Source organism: Alligator mississippiensis, chromosome 2, assembly GCF_030867095.1.
Source record: "Alligator mississippiensis isolate rAllMis1 chromosome 2, rAllMis1, whole genome shotgun sequence".
In the NCBI taxonomy this organism is placed as follows: domain Eukaryota; kingdom Metazoa; phylum Chordata; order Crocodylia; family Alligatoridae; genus Alligator; species Alligator mississippiensis.
Genome location: NC_081825.1, coordinates 5234991 through 5249661, shown reverse-complemented (window position 1 = coordinate 5249661; position 14671 = coordinate 5234991). Strand labels below are relative to the sequence as shown.

Here is a 14671-nt window from a genome sequence, read left to right as displayed (position 1 = left end):
CAGAATGAGTGATGGAAACTATGAACGCCCATGTGAAGGCTGGCTGAGACCCTGATCTGATCTGCCTTACTTCTGCTATGGATGCAAAAAAGGAGTGTCTGGGAGACAGTTCAGTGATTTGGATATTCCTACCAGCCTGAGGGGGTAATGCCTTTTCTGCTTGTGAAGAGGTTCAGTAGATGTCTTCCTTTTAGGTCTTGTACTAAGGTGTTTTTTTCCCAAGTGCAAAGCTCTCCTGAGTCAGGAGCTCTGCATTCAGATTGTTTCCAGGATTGGTCTCTCTCTCAGGGGGATTCTTTGTCCATTCAGTGCTTCCATCATGGCTAGATCCTTGGATCATTTCTAATGGGATTATTCTTCCTCTAACAGGTAATTTTGCTCAAAAACTGTTAAAAAATACTTCTCAGATGATTCCTGATGTGCTTTATGGAAAGAAATGTGTCCTGGGAAAAGGATGTGTTCTGCTTATTTAAGAAGGCTGATGCCAGGCAAAAGGAAATCACTGTATGTACAGCACACACTCATGGTTAATGGCATATCCAGGTTTCAGACTGGGCCCATCACTCTAGGCTTTAGTTTCTTCTCTGTACAATGCAGATATTTGCGAGAAAGCCATGACTTTCTAGTAGAGTTTGTTGAGGTTACCAGCTGAGAGATGGGGTAGAAGGGTATGTGCTGCATGATACTGTGGTAAACTAGCAACCTCCTTTTTTCTGTTGGGCACCCAACACGTTGTGTTTGACAAACTGTCACAGGGCTTTGCAGAGTTCAGGGGCAGAAGGGATGGCCTCTTGTTTTAGATGGCACGGAGTCTCTAGCTATCCATTGGGGCAATGGTAGGATGATGTTTGGCAGATAAAGAAGAGTAGGATGATGGTAGATGGTGGTAGGATTGATGGGTAAGATAATGGTTGGCAGATAAAGAAGAGTAGGATGATGGTAGATGATGGTAGGTTTGATGGGTAGGATGATGGTTGGCAGATAAAGAAGAGTAGGATGATGGTAGGATTGATGGGTAAGATAATGGCTGGCAGATAAAGAAGAATAGGATGATGGTAGATGATGGTAGAATGATGGTTGGCAGATAAAGAAGAGTAGGATGATGGTAGGATTGATGGGTAGGATGATGGCTGGCAGATAAAGAAGTGTAGGCAAACTGAGAGAGAGGATGGCCTTCAAGCCTAGAGTAGGAGCTAAGTAGACTTAACTACCATCCGCTGAGTAGAGGAACATGGAGCCTGGTGCCTGCGGGAGTTATCACAGGACCTTCAGCTGTGGGTTGGGAGGTGGTGCGCACCCATCCATGAGAAGGTCTGCTCCAGCAGAAGTGCAATAGCCTTTTTTGTCAGCGTGGCTGCTGGACAGAAGGAGCAACTTTCAGCCAGTCACAGCTATAGAGGTGGTTGTTTGAAACAGCAGAATTATGTACCGCTGGATGTCTGGCACTGCAGACTAAGCCACTCCTCAGGCCATTTCCGTCTACGTAGTAGCGGCAAGGGTATTTAGAAGATAGCTACTCTAGCAGTGAAGATGGAGCTACAACCACAGAGCAGACTAATGCAACATGGCCTGGGTAGAAATGTATTTCTTCTCTCTCCAACATTGCTCTGGAGACACTCGTGGTTGTAAGCAGTGAACAGAAGGAAAGCGGGATGGAGTGAGGAGTCGGTATTGTTAGCACTTAACCCTGGAAAAATCAAGATACCTTCAGCTGCAGACGTCCTGCATGTCGAGTTGTTTTGGCTCTTCCTGGTGATTGCAGTGGAGACTATGATTTCTTTGGGTCCTTGGGTCTTTGTTCCAGTTAGGTTGAGACTTATGAAGTCCAGAAGAGAAGCTTTTCACTTAGCTTTCAACTCCCACATAACACAAACCAGAAAGCTGCAGGCCGTCAATCTTGCCTGTAGACTGCCTTATGAGTGAGCAAGAGGCCATGAGAGGAATAGCCTCCTTATTAATTTTTTGACAAGAGTCCTGCTGTGCATTTAATTCTCTACAGCAGCTTCAAGCAGTTTTTTCCACCTCCGTTACTGATTTGTTTTCCTGGAAATATTGAAGCATCGGTGAACTTTCCTGAAAGCTTGTTTCTTGCATGGCAAATCTTCATTTTCCTGTCGATAGGGCAAGTTCAGCAATAGGTTTTCTTTCATTGAAAAGTAAACGGCACCCACTCTTCAAAAGTAGGAAGAGGAGCGTTTCTCACATCATCTTCTGTCTGCCTGCCCTTTGGAGATGTCCTGGAAATGGGCATCACCTGCCTGAAGGACAACTCTTGCCTTGCTTCCACAGCCTGGGACATGTCCGGAGCATGTTGCAAACATGAGGTTTGCACGTGAAATTTATTAGGATCAAGAAATTCCTCCTTCTCTTGTGGTTTTGGGAACGTGCCATGTTCTGATGTCTTTAACACAAAGCCAGCGTGCTTTTTGTTAAAGCTTCTGAGTTTTCAGGTCCTTCCCTGGAAAAGTTTGGACTGGTTTTCTTCCTTGTGCTTCGGAGAGGCCTTGCTGAGCCCTGAGAGCTGCTGCTAGAGTGCAGATTGAGAATTTTGCTCTTGGGTTGATATTCATTTTAAACCACTGTTGGGTAACAAGCCCACAGATACTAGAAGGGGCATTACGGCAAGTGTGACAGCTTCTGGACTCTCCTCCGTTCAGATTCCTAGCAGCCCTTCCAAGGTCTCAAGGTATTAGGAGGAATACAGCATCCTGCTTCCTGAAGTTTTTGTCTGCCGATGTCCTTAGACCAACACGGCTACAACCTACACCCTTGTGCACAAGGAAATGTTGTTTGCCACAACACAAGTCATTGCTTTTACTTAAGTCTTTTATTTCTAAAAGGAAGACATCTTTTTAGAATGACACTGAAGAATGAAAGCAAACTGTCTTGATCTGAGCACTGCTTCCTTTCACACACTTCTCGCTCACTGCTTTTATCTTCGAAGAACGCCTGCGTGCCTTATCAACAGCAGTCAGGACTTCACGGTACCTGTGCGATGGGGGTGGTGAACCCAGTTGTAGTTGAGGAAACTGAGATGCGGAAACTTTTAGAGATGTGCCCAAAGTCTCATGACCATCAGCACACTGGCCTGAGCTTAGACCTGGGAACGTCTGACTTGTGCTCTTTTGGCTGGGCTGTACTCCTTGTTGATAGTAGGAAAAAAATGCCAGTTACCAGAAACACTATAGCTGCCACCTTGAAAGGATTTGCAGGAATCTTTTTAGAGGCGGAAGAAATCCCAACAATGATCCTGTCTGCTTGCCCAAGAAAACAGAGAACGCCGTGGCGTGCTTTCTGCTCTCAGAAATGTTTTTGTTTTGAGCAGCATCTAATGCTTGAATTTCAAAGCTACAAATGGTATCATGAGGGAAATTATTCCAGTGGTTTGTTACCTTCAGGGCTGAGTCTGAAAGCTCAGCTGTTTCAAATACCAGTTTGTCTTATCCATAGGTCCAGCGCTTCTGATGTGGGTCAGCTGTGCCAACCAAAACAGGGGCAACTTCCTAACAACTCCATTGAGAGGTTGGAGATGCTTGCAAGAGGCTGTTTTCTTCCTGATAGTTGGTCTCTTATGCACAGCGTGGTGACGTGAAAGTGCCTGATGGCTTGGCGACTCATGCAGGAATGCCCCTTACTTTTTTGGGTCTTGCTAAGCAAGGAGCCAGGTGCTCGGGTAACTTGAAAGGGTGCTTACAGCCACAGCTAAAATTCTTCACCAGCAAGTCTGGGAGCTGAGGAAAGATACTGGACAGGGTCAGGGTCCTGCTCAACACTTCAGCCAGCTCTGTTAATCTCCCCCTGAATGCTTCGGTAGGGCCGTGCTCCAATGCCTGGGCCAGGGGGAATCAACTGGAGAAAGCCTGAGCTGTGGGAAGACAAACTGTTTCCCCACATCCCAAAACATCTGGGTGAAGCCCTTGATCCATCTCAGAGAGGTCTCTGCTTGCATCTGGAGGCTTCTGCAGTCTCCTCCCTCCTTGCACGGCTTTAACAACAGGCCAGAGAAGAATAATGGTTGGGGAAGGGGTTGTGCCCGCTGGTGTGACTCTGCAAGGATCTCTCGTCATGGCATCTGCCCCATTTCTTTATCATCCACCCTGGTTTCTTGCTCTTTTGCCAACTGGGGAGAGTGTCATCCATTGGTAGGTGATCGCTGGGAAGTCTCTGACCAGGCTGAGCCTTCACTGAGGACACTAAGTGTTTTGGGGCTGCTCATAGTCCTCACTGGCCAGACAGTGAAGCATATCGTCTGTCGTGTCTCGCTGTCCAGGCCAGAAGTCCTGCTCAGGGTGGAGCTGTGGTGTGTAAGACAAAACCCTAGCACCCTAACCTTAACTAGCTGCTGTGGAGTTGGGGTAGGAGCATATCCCCGAAGCTCTGGGTTTAGAGCCGTGGGCCTGAGCAGCCCCAGCCATAGCCCAGGATGGCCCAGTCCTAGGTATACGGCTGTTCTCTCGTGCAGCCTGGTCCAACGTCTAGCAGGTTGAGCTACGAAGGCTGAGTGCCAGCTCTCCATTACAGTCACCCTGTCACCTGGAAGGGCATCAGTGGACTCACTTGGGATGCTAAAAGGATCTCCCTCTCTTTCCCTTTGCCACCTGAAGTCTGGGTAGCCTGGTGTTTGCAGGGTCCTGGCAGGATGTGTTAATGCATTAGCTTTGTAATGTTAGGGGCAGCTGGCATTGTCTCATGAAAGCTCCTGGGACCAACCTGGCCAAACTAGCCTGGACTGTGGATGTAGATTGACTTGGCCAACACCGTCCTGGAAGGAAGAGGGTCTCTGAAAATTTCTCCGTGGTGCATAGGGAGACCTGCCAGTTACAACATGTCTCCTCCAGTGCTAAGTAGGACTCAGATCACCAATTTTGGCTTCTAAGCTAGCGATCTCTGCTTATCTGGCTCCAAGCAGTGGCTATAGCATCACCAGACTCTACCCTGAGCAGGTGTGCACTCACAGGAACTGAAATACAAGTAACAAGGAGCCAACTCTGAACCACAGGACCAGTCTTGGAGGCCTAAGAAAAGGGACACCTTTCTCCTCTGCCCTGAGTTTTGAACCTGGGTCCCAATGCCTCTCTGAGATGGCTGGCTGGTCTTTCAAAGGGCGTGCAGCTCTCATGGCTGATGGCTGTGAGTCTGATCCCTGATCTAGAGTGCAAATGTCCATCCCCAAAGCACGTGCAAACTGGAAGGCTCCTTTCTGGGGAATGCTGCCATGTGCAAGATGGATCTGTGTTGGGATTTGAATGATCTGTACTGCTCTGAAAAGGTCACATTTCTCTTCCCACTCCATTTCTGTTATCATAGCATCCCTGGCAGCATTGCTTCAGCTGAAGTTCTGGTAGGTTTTGCAGTTCTTTTTTATTGCTAGGGGTAACTCAGTTTGGCTACTAGAAGCAACTTGGGGGCCTTTTGGAGGAGTGCTTTTCAAATCTGGGATCCCCTGTGCTCTGTTGTCTTTCTCCAGTTTTCACAACCTTGAAGCTAGATTACAGGCCTGGAGATTAGGAGGAAGGGGTTCCTGTTCCTGGCTCTGCCAGAAACTTTGTGTACATGTTACTTCCCCTGGATGAGTGTCAGTTATACCATCTCCAAATGGGAAACATCCTCACTTGCATCACTGGACTGGGTCTTTGAACAGATGAATCCTTGTGAGCACTGGAGCTCCTCTGAGCTGTCAGTAGTACATGCACATATGTCAGTTGTAGTCATGACTCTTCGTAGCATAGCTGCTGCACTTGCAGTGTAAGTATGCTCCATGGCTTTTTTATCCTGGCTTTCCTTTCCTGGTTTTGATGTCTGACCTGGATAGTTATTGCACCAGCCCCGCTCTGCTCCACTAGAAGCTTGCAGCACAGCTTGCCACAGGACACTTCTCTTCCCGTTAGTTTGGAGGGGGGTCCAGACTACAGCTAGAAGGCCAAACACGTGCTGACCAAGCCCTGAAATGCAGCCTGTATCCACTTCCAGTAACTGCAGAAGGGGCGGGCTTGCTAGCTAAAACAGAGCAATTCTTTCTCATCTGCCAAAGAGTGCAAAGAGGCAATGCTGCTGTGTCCCTATGGCTTGACTGGGGTGTTTTGGTACAGATGCTGTAGTGCCCTTGAGTTATGTTGTAGCCAAAAGCACTGGAAGGAAAAAGCCAGGGACCGTTGTTAGTGAAACTCGAATACCATATTTTCTCACATACAACATGCTCCTTTCCCTGAAATTGGGATGCGTCTTAAGCAGGGAGCTGACTTTCTGCCAGGGGTTGGAAATACCCTGGTTTGATTCCTGCGTCAGAGTACAGCAGCTGTGGTATTACTATTCAGGCAGCTGAGGGAGTCAGTTGACTTAATAGCTCATTGTTCTTCACTCTGCAAGTGTTAATGAATCATCTCCCCTTTTTAATGGTCATGACGTTGTATTAATCAATCTAACTTTTGCTATCAGCTAGCTGCTCCTGGTTTCTCTCTTGCACAGCCTCTTAGCTCTTTTCAGAATCATAAATCCACCCATGGAGACCAGTTTTCTGCAGCAGCTAGGGAATCAGCTTTAGTTCTGCAGAAACGGAGAGTGAGTTTAGGCTCTGTCCCTGCTCTGTGCAGCCCTAACTGTGGACAAATCTTTATTTCTTCATTCAGCCATTCAAAAACAAGATGCATATTATATTTGGGCAGGTGTTGTATGTGAGAAAATATGGTATTTAGCGAGGTTTCTTAGTGAAACTAGAGTAGTCTCACAGCTGTGGAAAATGTGCAATAGGCAACTTGCAGATTGAAGCTTGTAATAATAACATAGCGCAGTGTCTTCTCACTTAAGCAAACCCGTGCAAGGCACAGGACAAAAAGCTGTTTGGATAAGAGAAACGGTGGCAATTTGTGATATCATGTGTAAAACCAGACCGCCCTGACCCATGCAGACCTTTGCAGCAAAGCTGGAAGGAGAACAGGTGGTTGTACCATACCAGCAGGTGCAACATAGTTTAAAAAAAAAAGAAAAGAATTGCTGTTTGGGTAATTGAGGGTTTGGATAACCAAAGCTGTCCTGTAATTAATGGAGGCAGTTAATTAGGCTGTCCCAGGGGCACCCAGACTCTGCCACAAAGTCCTTAGCTGTACACGCAGCCAGGAGCCCCCCATTTTTGCACCTAACTTGCACGAAATCTCCCATTGCTTCAGTGACCCCCAGACCATGGCTTCCAGCACACAATGCTGCCAGGTTGAGCAGCCTGCAGAGACCATGAGTTCCAACGTGCCGGGGCTTGATTTCCTTGCATTAAGATTCAGCGTTGTGTCCTGGAGTCTGCAGTTTCCACGAGTCCTGTTTTCATCTTGGAGGTCACAAGCTGCATTGGAGAGCGCTGTGGGCTGTCTGCCGGTGGGCTGCACTTTGGTCACCCCTGCCCTAGGAGCCAGGATCGTTCAGTGTGGTTCATTATGGGACGTCTTGCTGTGTGACTTTAATGGCAGCTATGCAGCCTCCTCCCCAATCTAGGGCAGATAAAAGTGCTTTCCTCCCCTCAGCCATGTGTGCCATTAACTGTCTGTCTTTCTTGCTTTCCCTAGTCCTCATCCAGTGAAGCCCATAAGTGCTGCAGTGTCAGAGGCCTCCAGTGAGAAAAAGCAGCACAGGTCCAGCTTGACCTCCGCCCTGAGCAGTGGCCTGGAGAAGCTGAAGACCGTCACAACAGGCAGCATCCAGCCAGTGGCCCCGTCCACGCAACTAGAGAAGGCGGAGCACAAGAAATTAAAGGTAGGTGCATCACCACTGTCCTCTGACTCTCATTCTCCTTAGCCACTGGTTTGCTTCCATCATATTAGTACTTAGAGGTGCTTGAAATGGAAGCCGTAGCTATCCCCGAAGTAGGGGACGCTTGTCTGCGTGATGCTGTTAGATGGCTGAATCAGCGGAGCTTCGGCTATTACCCAGTAGTCCTGCCTCCAGTCTTGATGCTAAGTGCACAGCAGGATCCTAGCCTGGACGGAGTGAGCATGCACTCTTTTTCCTTCTGCTTCATGATCAGGCCTCTGATTTCATTGCCTCCTGCTAAGCCGTGACTTACAGTTCACAAGACAAGCTGGATGGCTTTAGTAGCGATTCTCAACCAGGCTGCCTTGGCAGGTTGGGTGCCACAAGTTCCTTCGAAGGGTGTCCTGAGGTGTGAGATAAGCACAGGCTCAGGCTTGTCCCTACCTGGCTGACCCTCTACCCGTATTGCCTGCCCCTCTGCAAGGAGGTAAACTCTGTGCGACTCAGTTCACAAAAGTTATGGAGGGATGCCTCGAGGCCCGTGAGGGATGCCTTGAACCCCCCAAAATTGAACTAGGGTCATGTCTACACAGTATGCAAACCATGCCATACAGCAAGGTCTTCATGTACCACATGTGGCTCCACAGGCACCGCCTCCTAAACTGGGAGCATTGGAGCTCTGTGTGGGCTAATTAGCACGGGGGCTAGCTGATTGGTGCCGCCACTCGCCGAGGCTGATTACCTAATCTGGAGAAGGCGCTACATCTTATTCCACGTAGAGAGCTGCCCAAGTGGAGCAGTCGGTGTATTTGAGGGGGTTGCTGCCAAACACAGCAGTTCTCCCATCTATTCAGAGCTGAATGCTTTGCAGAGAGGAAGACGTCAGTGATGTGTCGAGTTCACTGTGAATGAAAATCCAAAGGGCTCTGTCTCTTGACAGATGCTTCCTGAAATGTTGCATGTGCCTTAGTTCTTCATAGTGCAGGGCCTGCGAAAAGTTGGTGTGGAGATGGGCACATCAAAAGCCCTTTTGCTGTATTGTGGATATGCACAAATACATGGTCCCAATGGGATGCCTGAATTTCCTCTCCCCCAGGCTATTGCATTCCCTGCCCCAGGTGTCCTGAGACCTGCTGTGTGTACAGTGTTGCTTGCTGCTCTATTTCACAGGACTACAGCCACTTCAGATGCTGTGCTCAAACACCCCTAGCAATGCTCCCTGTATTTCTGGGGGTCTGGCTTACAACCATATCTTCCATCCTTGGCTCTCAGGTGTTGTATGATTCTGCTCCCCTGCATCCAGCTAGCTGTAACTTCCTCTCTCTCCCTTCTCATGATCTCCCCACTGTGGCTGGAAGAGTCACTGCCATCTGGGACAAGCTCCTGGTTCTTCCCTATGCTCCGTGTCTGCTCTGCACAGTCTCTTGCACTGCTATTAACCATCCATACAATGGAAGAGTAAAACAATGAAAAAACACCAGTGCAGAAAAGGAACTATTTAGGCTATTAGACATTATTAGCACAAGAATAGATACATACACACTGGATAATAATACATTTAGGATGGGAATTAGAAGGCTTCTAACCATCAGAGAAGGGAGATTATGGAGCAGCTTTCCAGTAGGAGTAGCGGGGGCAAACATTCTGCCTAAACCTAAAAGAGAGTATGATCAATTTTTTAATAGGATTATAATGTAGCTGCCTGTAAGAGCAGGAGACCAGACTCAGTGTTCGGGTGGTCCCTTCCGATCCAGTGTGACTGTAAAGTGCTGTAGGATGCTACTACCGTAATGGCCATATGCTGTACCTTGCAGCACACATAGTCTGTGTTGGCTGCAGTTGTGTTTTGCTAGTCACCTTTCACATCTCACTGGCTTCTCCTGTTTGCTCTTGCCTTAGGATCCTGCTCTGCCAGACCAGTCTGCCAAGTATTATCACCTGACCCATGACGAACTCATCCAGCTGCTGCTGCAGAGGGAGAAAGAACTGAGCAAGAAGGAGGAGCACATCCAGGAGCTGGAAAACTACATTGACCGGCTGCTGGTGCGCATTATGGAACAGTCTCCCACCCTCCTTCAGATCCCCCTAGAGGAAACCAAGACCAGCAAGTAGCCTCGCTCCTTGGAGATCTCGTCAGCATCACTTGCCTACAGCACTTCTGGAATAAACACGCTACACCCCCCCCCGACCCTTGCACTTACACCTCCTTTTGCAGGTAAAACACGAGAGAACTGTGGTGGCCTTGGCAAGTTTACAAGAAATTGAGGTTTACAAGAAATTGAGCAGGAAAGATGATCTGCATCTCCAGAGAAATGCGCTCCACCTCTTGTTCCTGTCAGGCACAGAACCCAGTATTATAATACAGTCAGCAATATCCTCCCAAAAAAATAGGCTTCTCCCCAGGGGCCCAGCAACAGCATGGAGAGGCATCTTTTTGGGCAGAGTACCGGAGCCTTACATCACCCATGGGACTGAGAGCGTGGGCAGTGGAAATGTGCCACCTTGCCCTTGTTTTTCAGGCTGCTCCTTCTTCAGCCCCAAACACCTCCATCCTGTCTAAAACAGCATGTAGTTGCTTATGGAAAGCATTGTGAGCTGTTTCTCCTGCAGTCTCTGAGAAACCTTACCCATGACACTTAAGAGCTCAATGAGGATCTACCCTGTCTTGTTGCTCTTTCAACTGTGCAAGTAAGTGAAGTAAGGGACAGCTGTTTTCAGCTCTCTCATATTATCTGATGGTTCCCTAAAGCAAAGGGTTTCCTTGCCATACAAGACATTCCTGCAAGCCCCGAGTACCCAGACAGATGGCTGATGGGGGCAGGAAACAACTCACAATGATGAAACTGGATAAGCCTGAAGGACAACACGTGCATTAGGTGGCATGTCACGTACTGCGCTTAGATCTGCACTGTGTCCGGCCAGGTTTTCTGCTGTGATGTGACTGTCTCCATTACTCAGCTTGACACAAAACTTCACCCTGTATCCTACAGTCCCTGTGAAGAGACATGGTGAAGTTTGTGCAGCCCCTGAAACTTCCTTTATGCAAATCTCCCCAACCCATTCCCAGTGGAAATGGCACTAATACATGCTATGGACACTTGTTTCCATAGATCACTGCTATGTCCTTTTCCATGCAGTATTATCATACCAGATTCCTCTTTCTAGTATTTACAGGGAGTGCTTTGAAACCACCATAGCCAGCTGTCTGCCCCTTTGACACAATCTACTTATTTCTTTGTGTTTTGTGTCTCTTTTTTTTTTTTTAAATGAGATGGAAAAATGCCGTAAGAAACAAAAATGTGTATGCAAATGAATAGATGACTGCCAACCCACCTCTGTGTGCTTGGCAACCTAGTTGATCAGATGCCTGATGGACACCTTCAGTTGATCTTTGTAGTAGGCTATCAGTTCGTTAGTACACACCGACCATTATCAGCAGTACGACTGCAGCTTGATCACATCTATATAAGTATCCAGCCTTCGACACCCTTGGCCAGTCCCTAGATGTTTCTCTGGACCAGCTCTCTGGGGTTGAACACTTTCAGCACTACTTGTTGAGGAGGGGGTTGTTCTCTTAACAAGCTCCTGATCTGCTTGGGTTAATAGCTAGTGAGTCTGGGGCTTGATTGTGAGTGATCCGTCCACCTGCAGCAGGAAGTGTGCAGCAGTTGACTCTGGTGTGCAGTAGTGGTGGGGATGTGGGGAGAAATTAGTGCCACATCTGTTCTTTGGTGTTTATCTCTGGGCTTCTTTTTCTCACTCCATCAAGGCACTGGGTGGATGGTTTTCCTACCTGTCCTATCCCAACAAGAAGCTAACAAAAGAGCTTAACACCTGGGACTTCCCCTGCCTTGACATGCCCAAGGTGCATTGTTCCTACCTGTCCCTGGAGCGTGTGGCTTTTCCTTCTAAAGTCTTCCTTTCCTTTTACTGTGACCTGCCTCTGTGCACACATGGATTTTACAAGTTGTGCCTTTTGCAACAGAACAAGGCAGTTTCCTTGCTAAAAGGATTCTTTAAACTTAGCTTTCAGTCTATGCCTTGCCCAACTAGGCAAAGTTTTCCTTGCTGGCTAGGCTGTGGCTTCCTTAAAGTCTTTGTGTTTTGTTTAAAGCCAAAAACAAGACCTGTCCTATTAAAAAAGTGGGCAAGTTACTGTTGGCTGGAACACTTTGCATTAGTCTGATGTAAATGATGTTGAGATTAATCTACAGATAGTAACAGAGAAGAGTGTACGCCAAGGTAGACTGCGGCTGGTAGACCTGCTGGAAGGATACATCAGTAAAAGTTCAGTGGACCTGCTGGTACAATAATGAAGAGTTTGGTGTCCCGATCTAGCCCGTGTTGTATGAGAAGGAGGCTTTGCTGGAAATACTGGCTGTGAGCTCTTACTTGCCTTTGGTTGCAATAGGAAATGGATCCAATCTGAGGTTTTGCACTTACCTGCCTACTCTGCTGTATTTGTGCATCTCGGGGAACATGGGGCTATGTTTATATTGTAAGATTTAGGACTTTAAGAGAGGAATCCTGCTTTTTTTTTTTTTTTTTTAATTTCTGTATATGAGTTTGAGTACCAACAATTCCTCTTCGCATGTACAATCAAAAAATTCCTCCAGGGAGAGCTGTGATCTCCCTCTGGTTGCATGCCTCTTGGAAAAGGACTTTCTGTTATCTGAATGGTGTGTGTGCGCGTGCTGGGAAGAAGTTGCTTCCAATACGAAGCAAATAAGCAAAACTCTGTGTACAAATAAAATGGGTAAGCAAGAAGAGGTAGAAAGGAGAGGCTGATCAAAGTCAGATGTACTGGACTACAGAGACCTGTGTCAAATGGGGACTATAAAGGAGGGAAGTCTAGTATTTTATATCTGTGAGCATGAATGTGTCTACATTGGGTCTTAACCAACATGTGCATAAAAGATAGTTTCCGCCTTCTGTCTGTCCCTTCTTGCTTAGGACCAGAACTGCTCCCGGATGGGAGAAGCCATCTGTTTGCTATTCCTCTCGCAAACACTGCAAAATACAAGAGACCAAATAAGACTGGGCCTAAACTGTTCCTCCCGGTTGGCTTGGTCCCTCTGCGGCCTCTTGGCTATTCCTGTAGGATTGTGTGTGTATGTGTGTGTGTGTGTTCTCCTCCTGAGGACTCCCACACTGTAGGTGCTTTCCACACACTGCACATATACTTGTGCATCTGCACACACACAAGTGCCAGTGTTTTTAAACTTAAGCTTCTCTCCTCCTCTTCCATGATAGTTAAATCACATCTCTAAATCGCTGCCTGCCTTAGTCAGTTCTCTGCCTTTTTTTCCCCAAAGCTTGAATGTTTTGTGCATTCATATATTCACATCCTCTCAAAGCAGAGCTGCATTGCATAGGACTGCACAGGGCTATGCCATGTTTAATAGTATGAGTTTTCTCTCTGACCTTGTCTTCCCTCTCTGTGCATGGTCTAACTCTGTACCTAGAAGACTCTACTCCATGAGAAACTCTCCATTTATGCTGGCCATGCCTTAAGAGGATAAAGTAGACGGCATGAAAATGATGATGCCCAAGGAAACATTCAGGATTTGGCAGAAAGAGCTGGTTGGGCAACCCAACGTCTGAACTGAAAGTTGGTTCATGAGAGGGGGAAGAAGGAATAAGGACAGCAATTGTGGCTGCAAGGGGTGTGCTGCTGCCCTTCCCTGTGCGGACGTTGGTGTCACGGACTACTGGGGCATTCAAAAGTCAGAGGGGAGGGAAAGACCCTCCTTGCGGATAATTCCTTTTCAATCGGCCTGTTTACTTGTGTTACAGTCAGCTTGTTGTTTTGTCCTCCATTGCTCCACTCCACTGCCCCACAAATCTTCTTCCCCGTGTGATTCTCCCCTGCATAATAGAGCCAGGAATGTTAAACATGCCGTAAGTATCTGGAGACAAATGTTTAAGACCAGCCTGATGATTGAATTAACCTCACTGGTACTAGGAACAAAAATTATTGGATGAACCGACGAGAAGATAGAAGCGTCAGTGTTTAAAAAAGGAAGGTGGGGAGGGAAGGGAGAAGAGTAAACAAATGTATTTGTCCTTAAAACTACTGATGCTCTTGTCCTGAATCCATATTGAGAGATTATTTTGTGGAAACAAGGCGTTGAAAGGATATCACCATGCTAATGCTGAAGTCTAAACCAGGAGTCCTCTGGGTGATGGCTGGTCCCTGCAGAAAGGATGATTTGAGTGCATATGTATCACTCATTACCAACAGCAGTGGTTTTGTTTGCTTGGTTTTCAATAAGTCTATTCCCATAACTTATTTTTCTCTGTCTGCTATAATCTGACCCTCCCGCACACAAATGCTTCACAAGTTTCTCTGCAGACATGCAGCGGGCCATATCTGTGCAGCATTTTGTTGTCAGCTCACCAGGTCAATAGGTTTTATTTTTATATATATTTTTAAAGGAACTCTGTCAAGCAATTTGATTCTTCTTTATTTGCTCTTCTGGCCTCAGGGGTTACAGGGTGTGTATATGTGTGTGGTAGGGGGGGCTGCCACGAGAGATGCCAAGTGAAGTCCTTATAACTGGAACGAACACGAAGGGCCGCGGCTATCGAACAATGCCACGTGAACCCACTCGAGTTGATCTTGTCTGTAAAGGAGCAGTATGTTCTGTGTTACAAATGTGCACCCGAAAACAGAGGGTTAGTGTGTTCAAATGCGGGGAGTTGTTGGATTCCCTGTACTTTGTGTATGTGGGAAGCAGGTCCTGCATATGTTTCTTTGTTTTAATAGTTGCAACTAATGTTTATAAAAGAGCTTGTTATTTACATTTTAAGCACTTTAAAGAAATAAAAATTGTTCAAGCTGTTCCTAGATGCTTTTGATTTTTATTGCGGGGCTGTGTCAGTTGGCACTTGGGGAGCGTGGGACTCTGAGCCGGTAACTTTTAGTTGGTAAAAC

The 14671-nt window shown here is 47.1% G+C and overlaps 1 protein-coding gene across 3 annotated transcripts in view; it reads left to right on the top strand.

Moving 5' to 3' along the window:
- Window positions 1-14579, top strand: part of RAB11FIP5 (RAB11 family interacting protein 5) — a 76848-nt gene extending 62269 nt beyond the window's left edge. For all 3 annotated transcript variants that reach the window (XM_019495653.2, XM_019495654.2, XM_014597096.3), the window contains 2 exons: window positions 7551-7737; window positions 9634-14579. In XM_019495653.2, the coding sequence (XP_019351198.1) occupies window positions 7551-7737; window positions 9634-9846 (400 nt within the window). In that variant the 3' untranslated portion in view covers window positions 9847-14579. The remainder of the gene's footprint in view (window positions 1-7550; window positions 7738-9633) is intronic.
- Window positions 14580-14671: the final 92 nt, after the last annotated feature.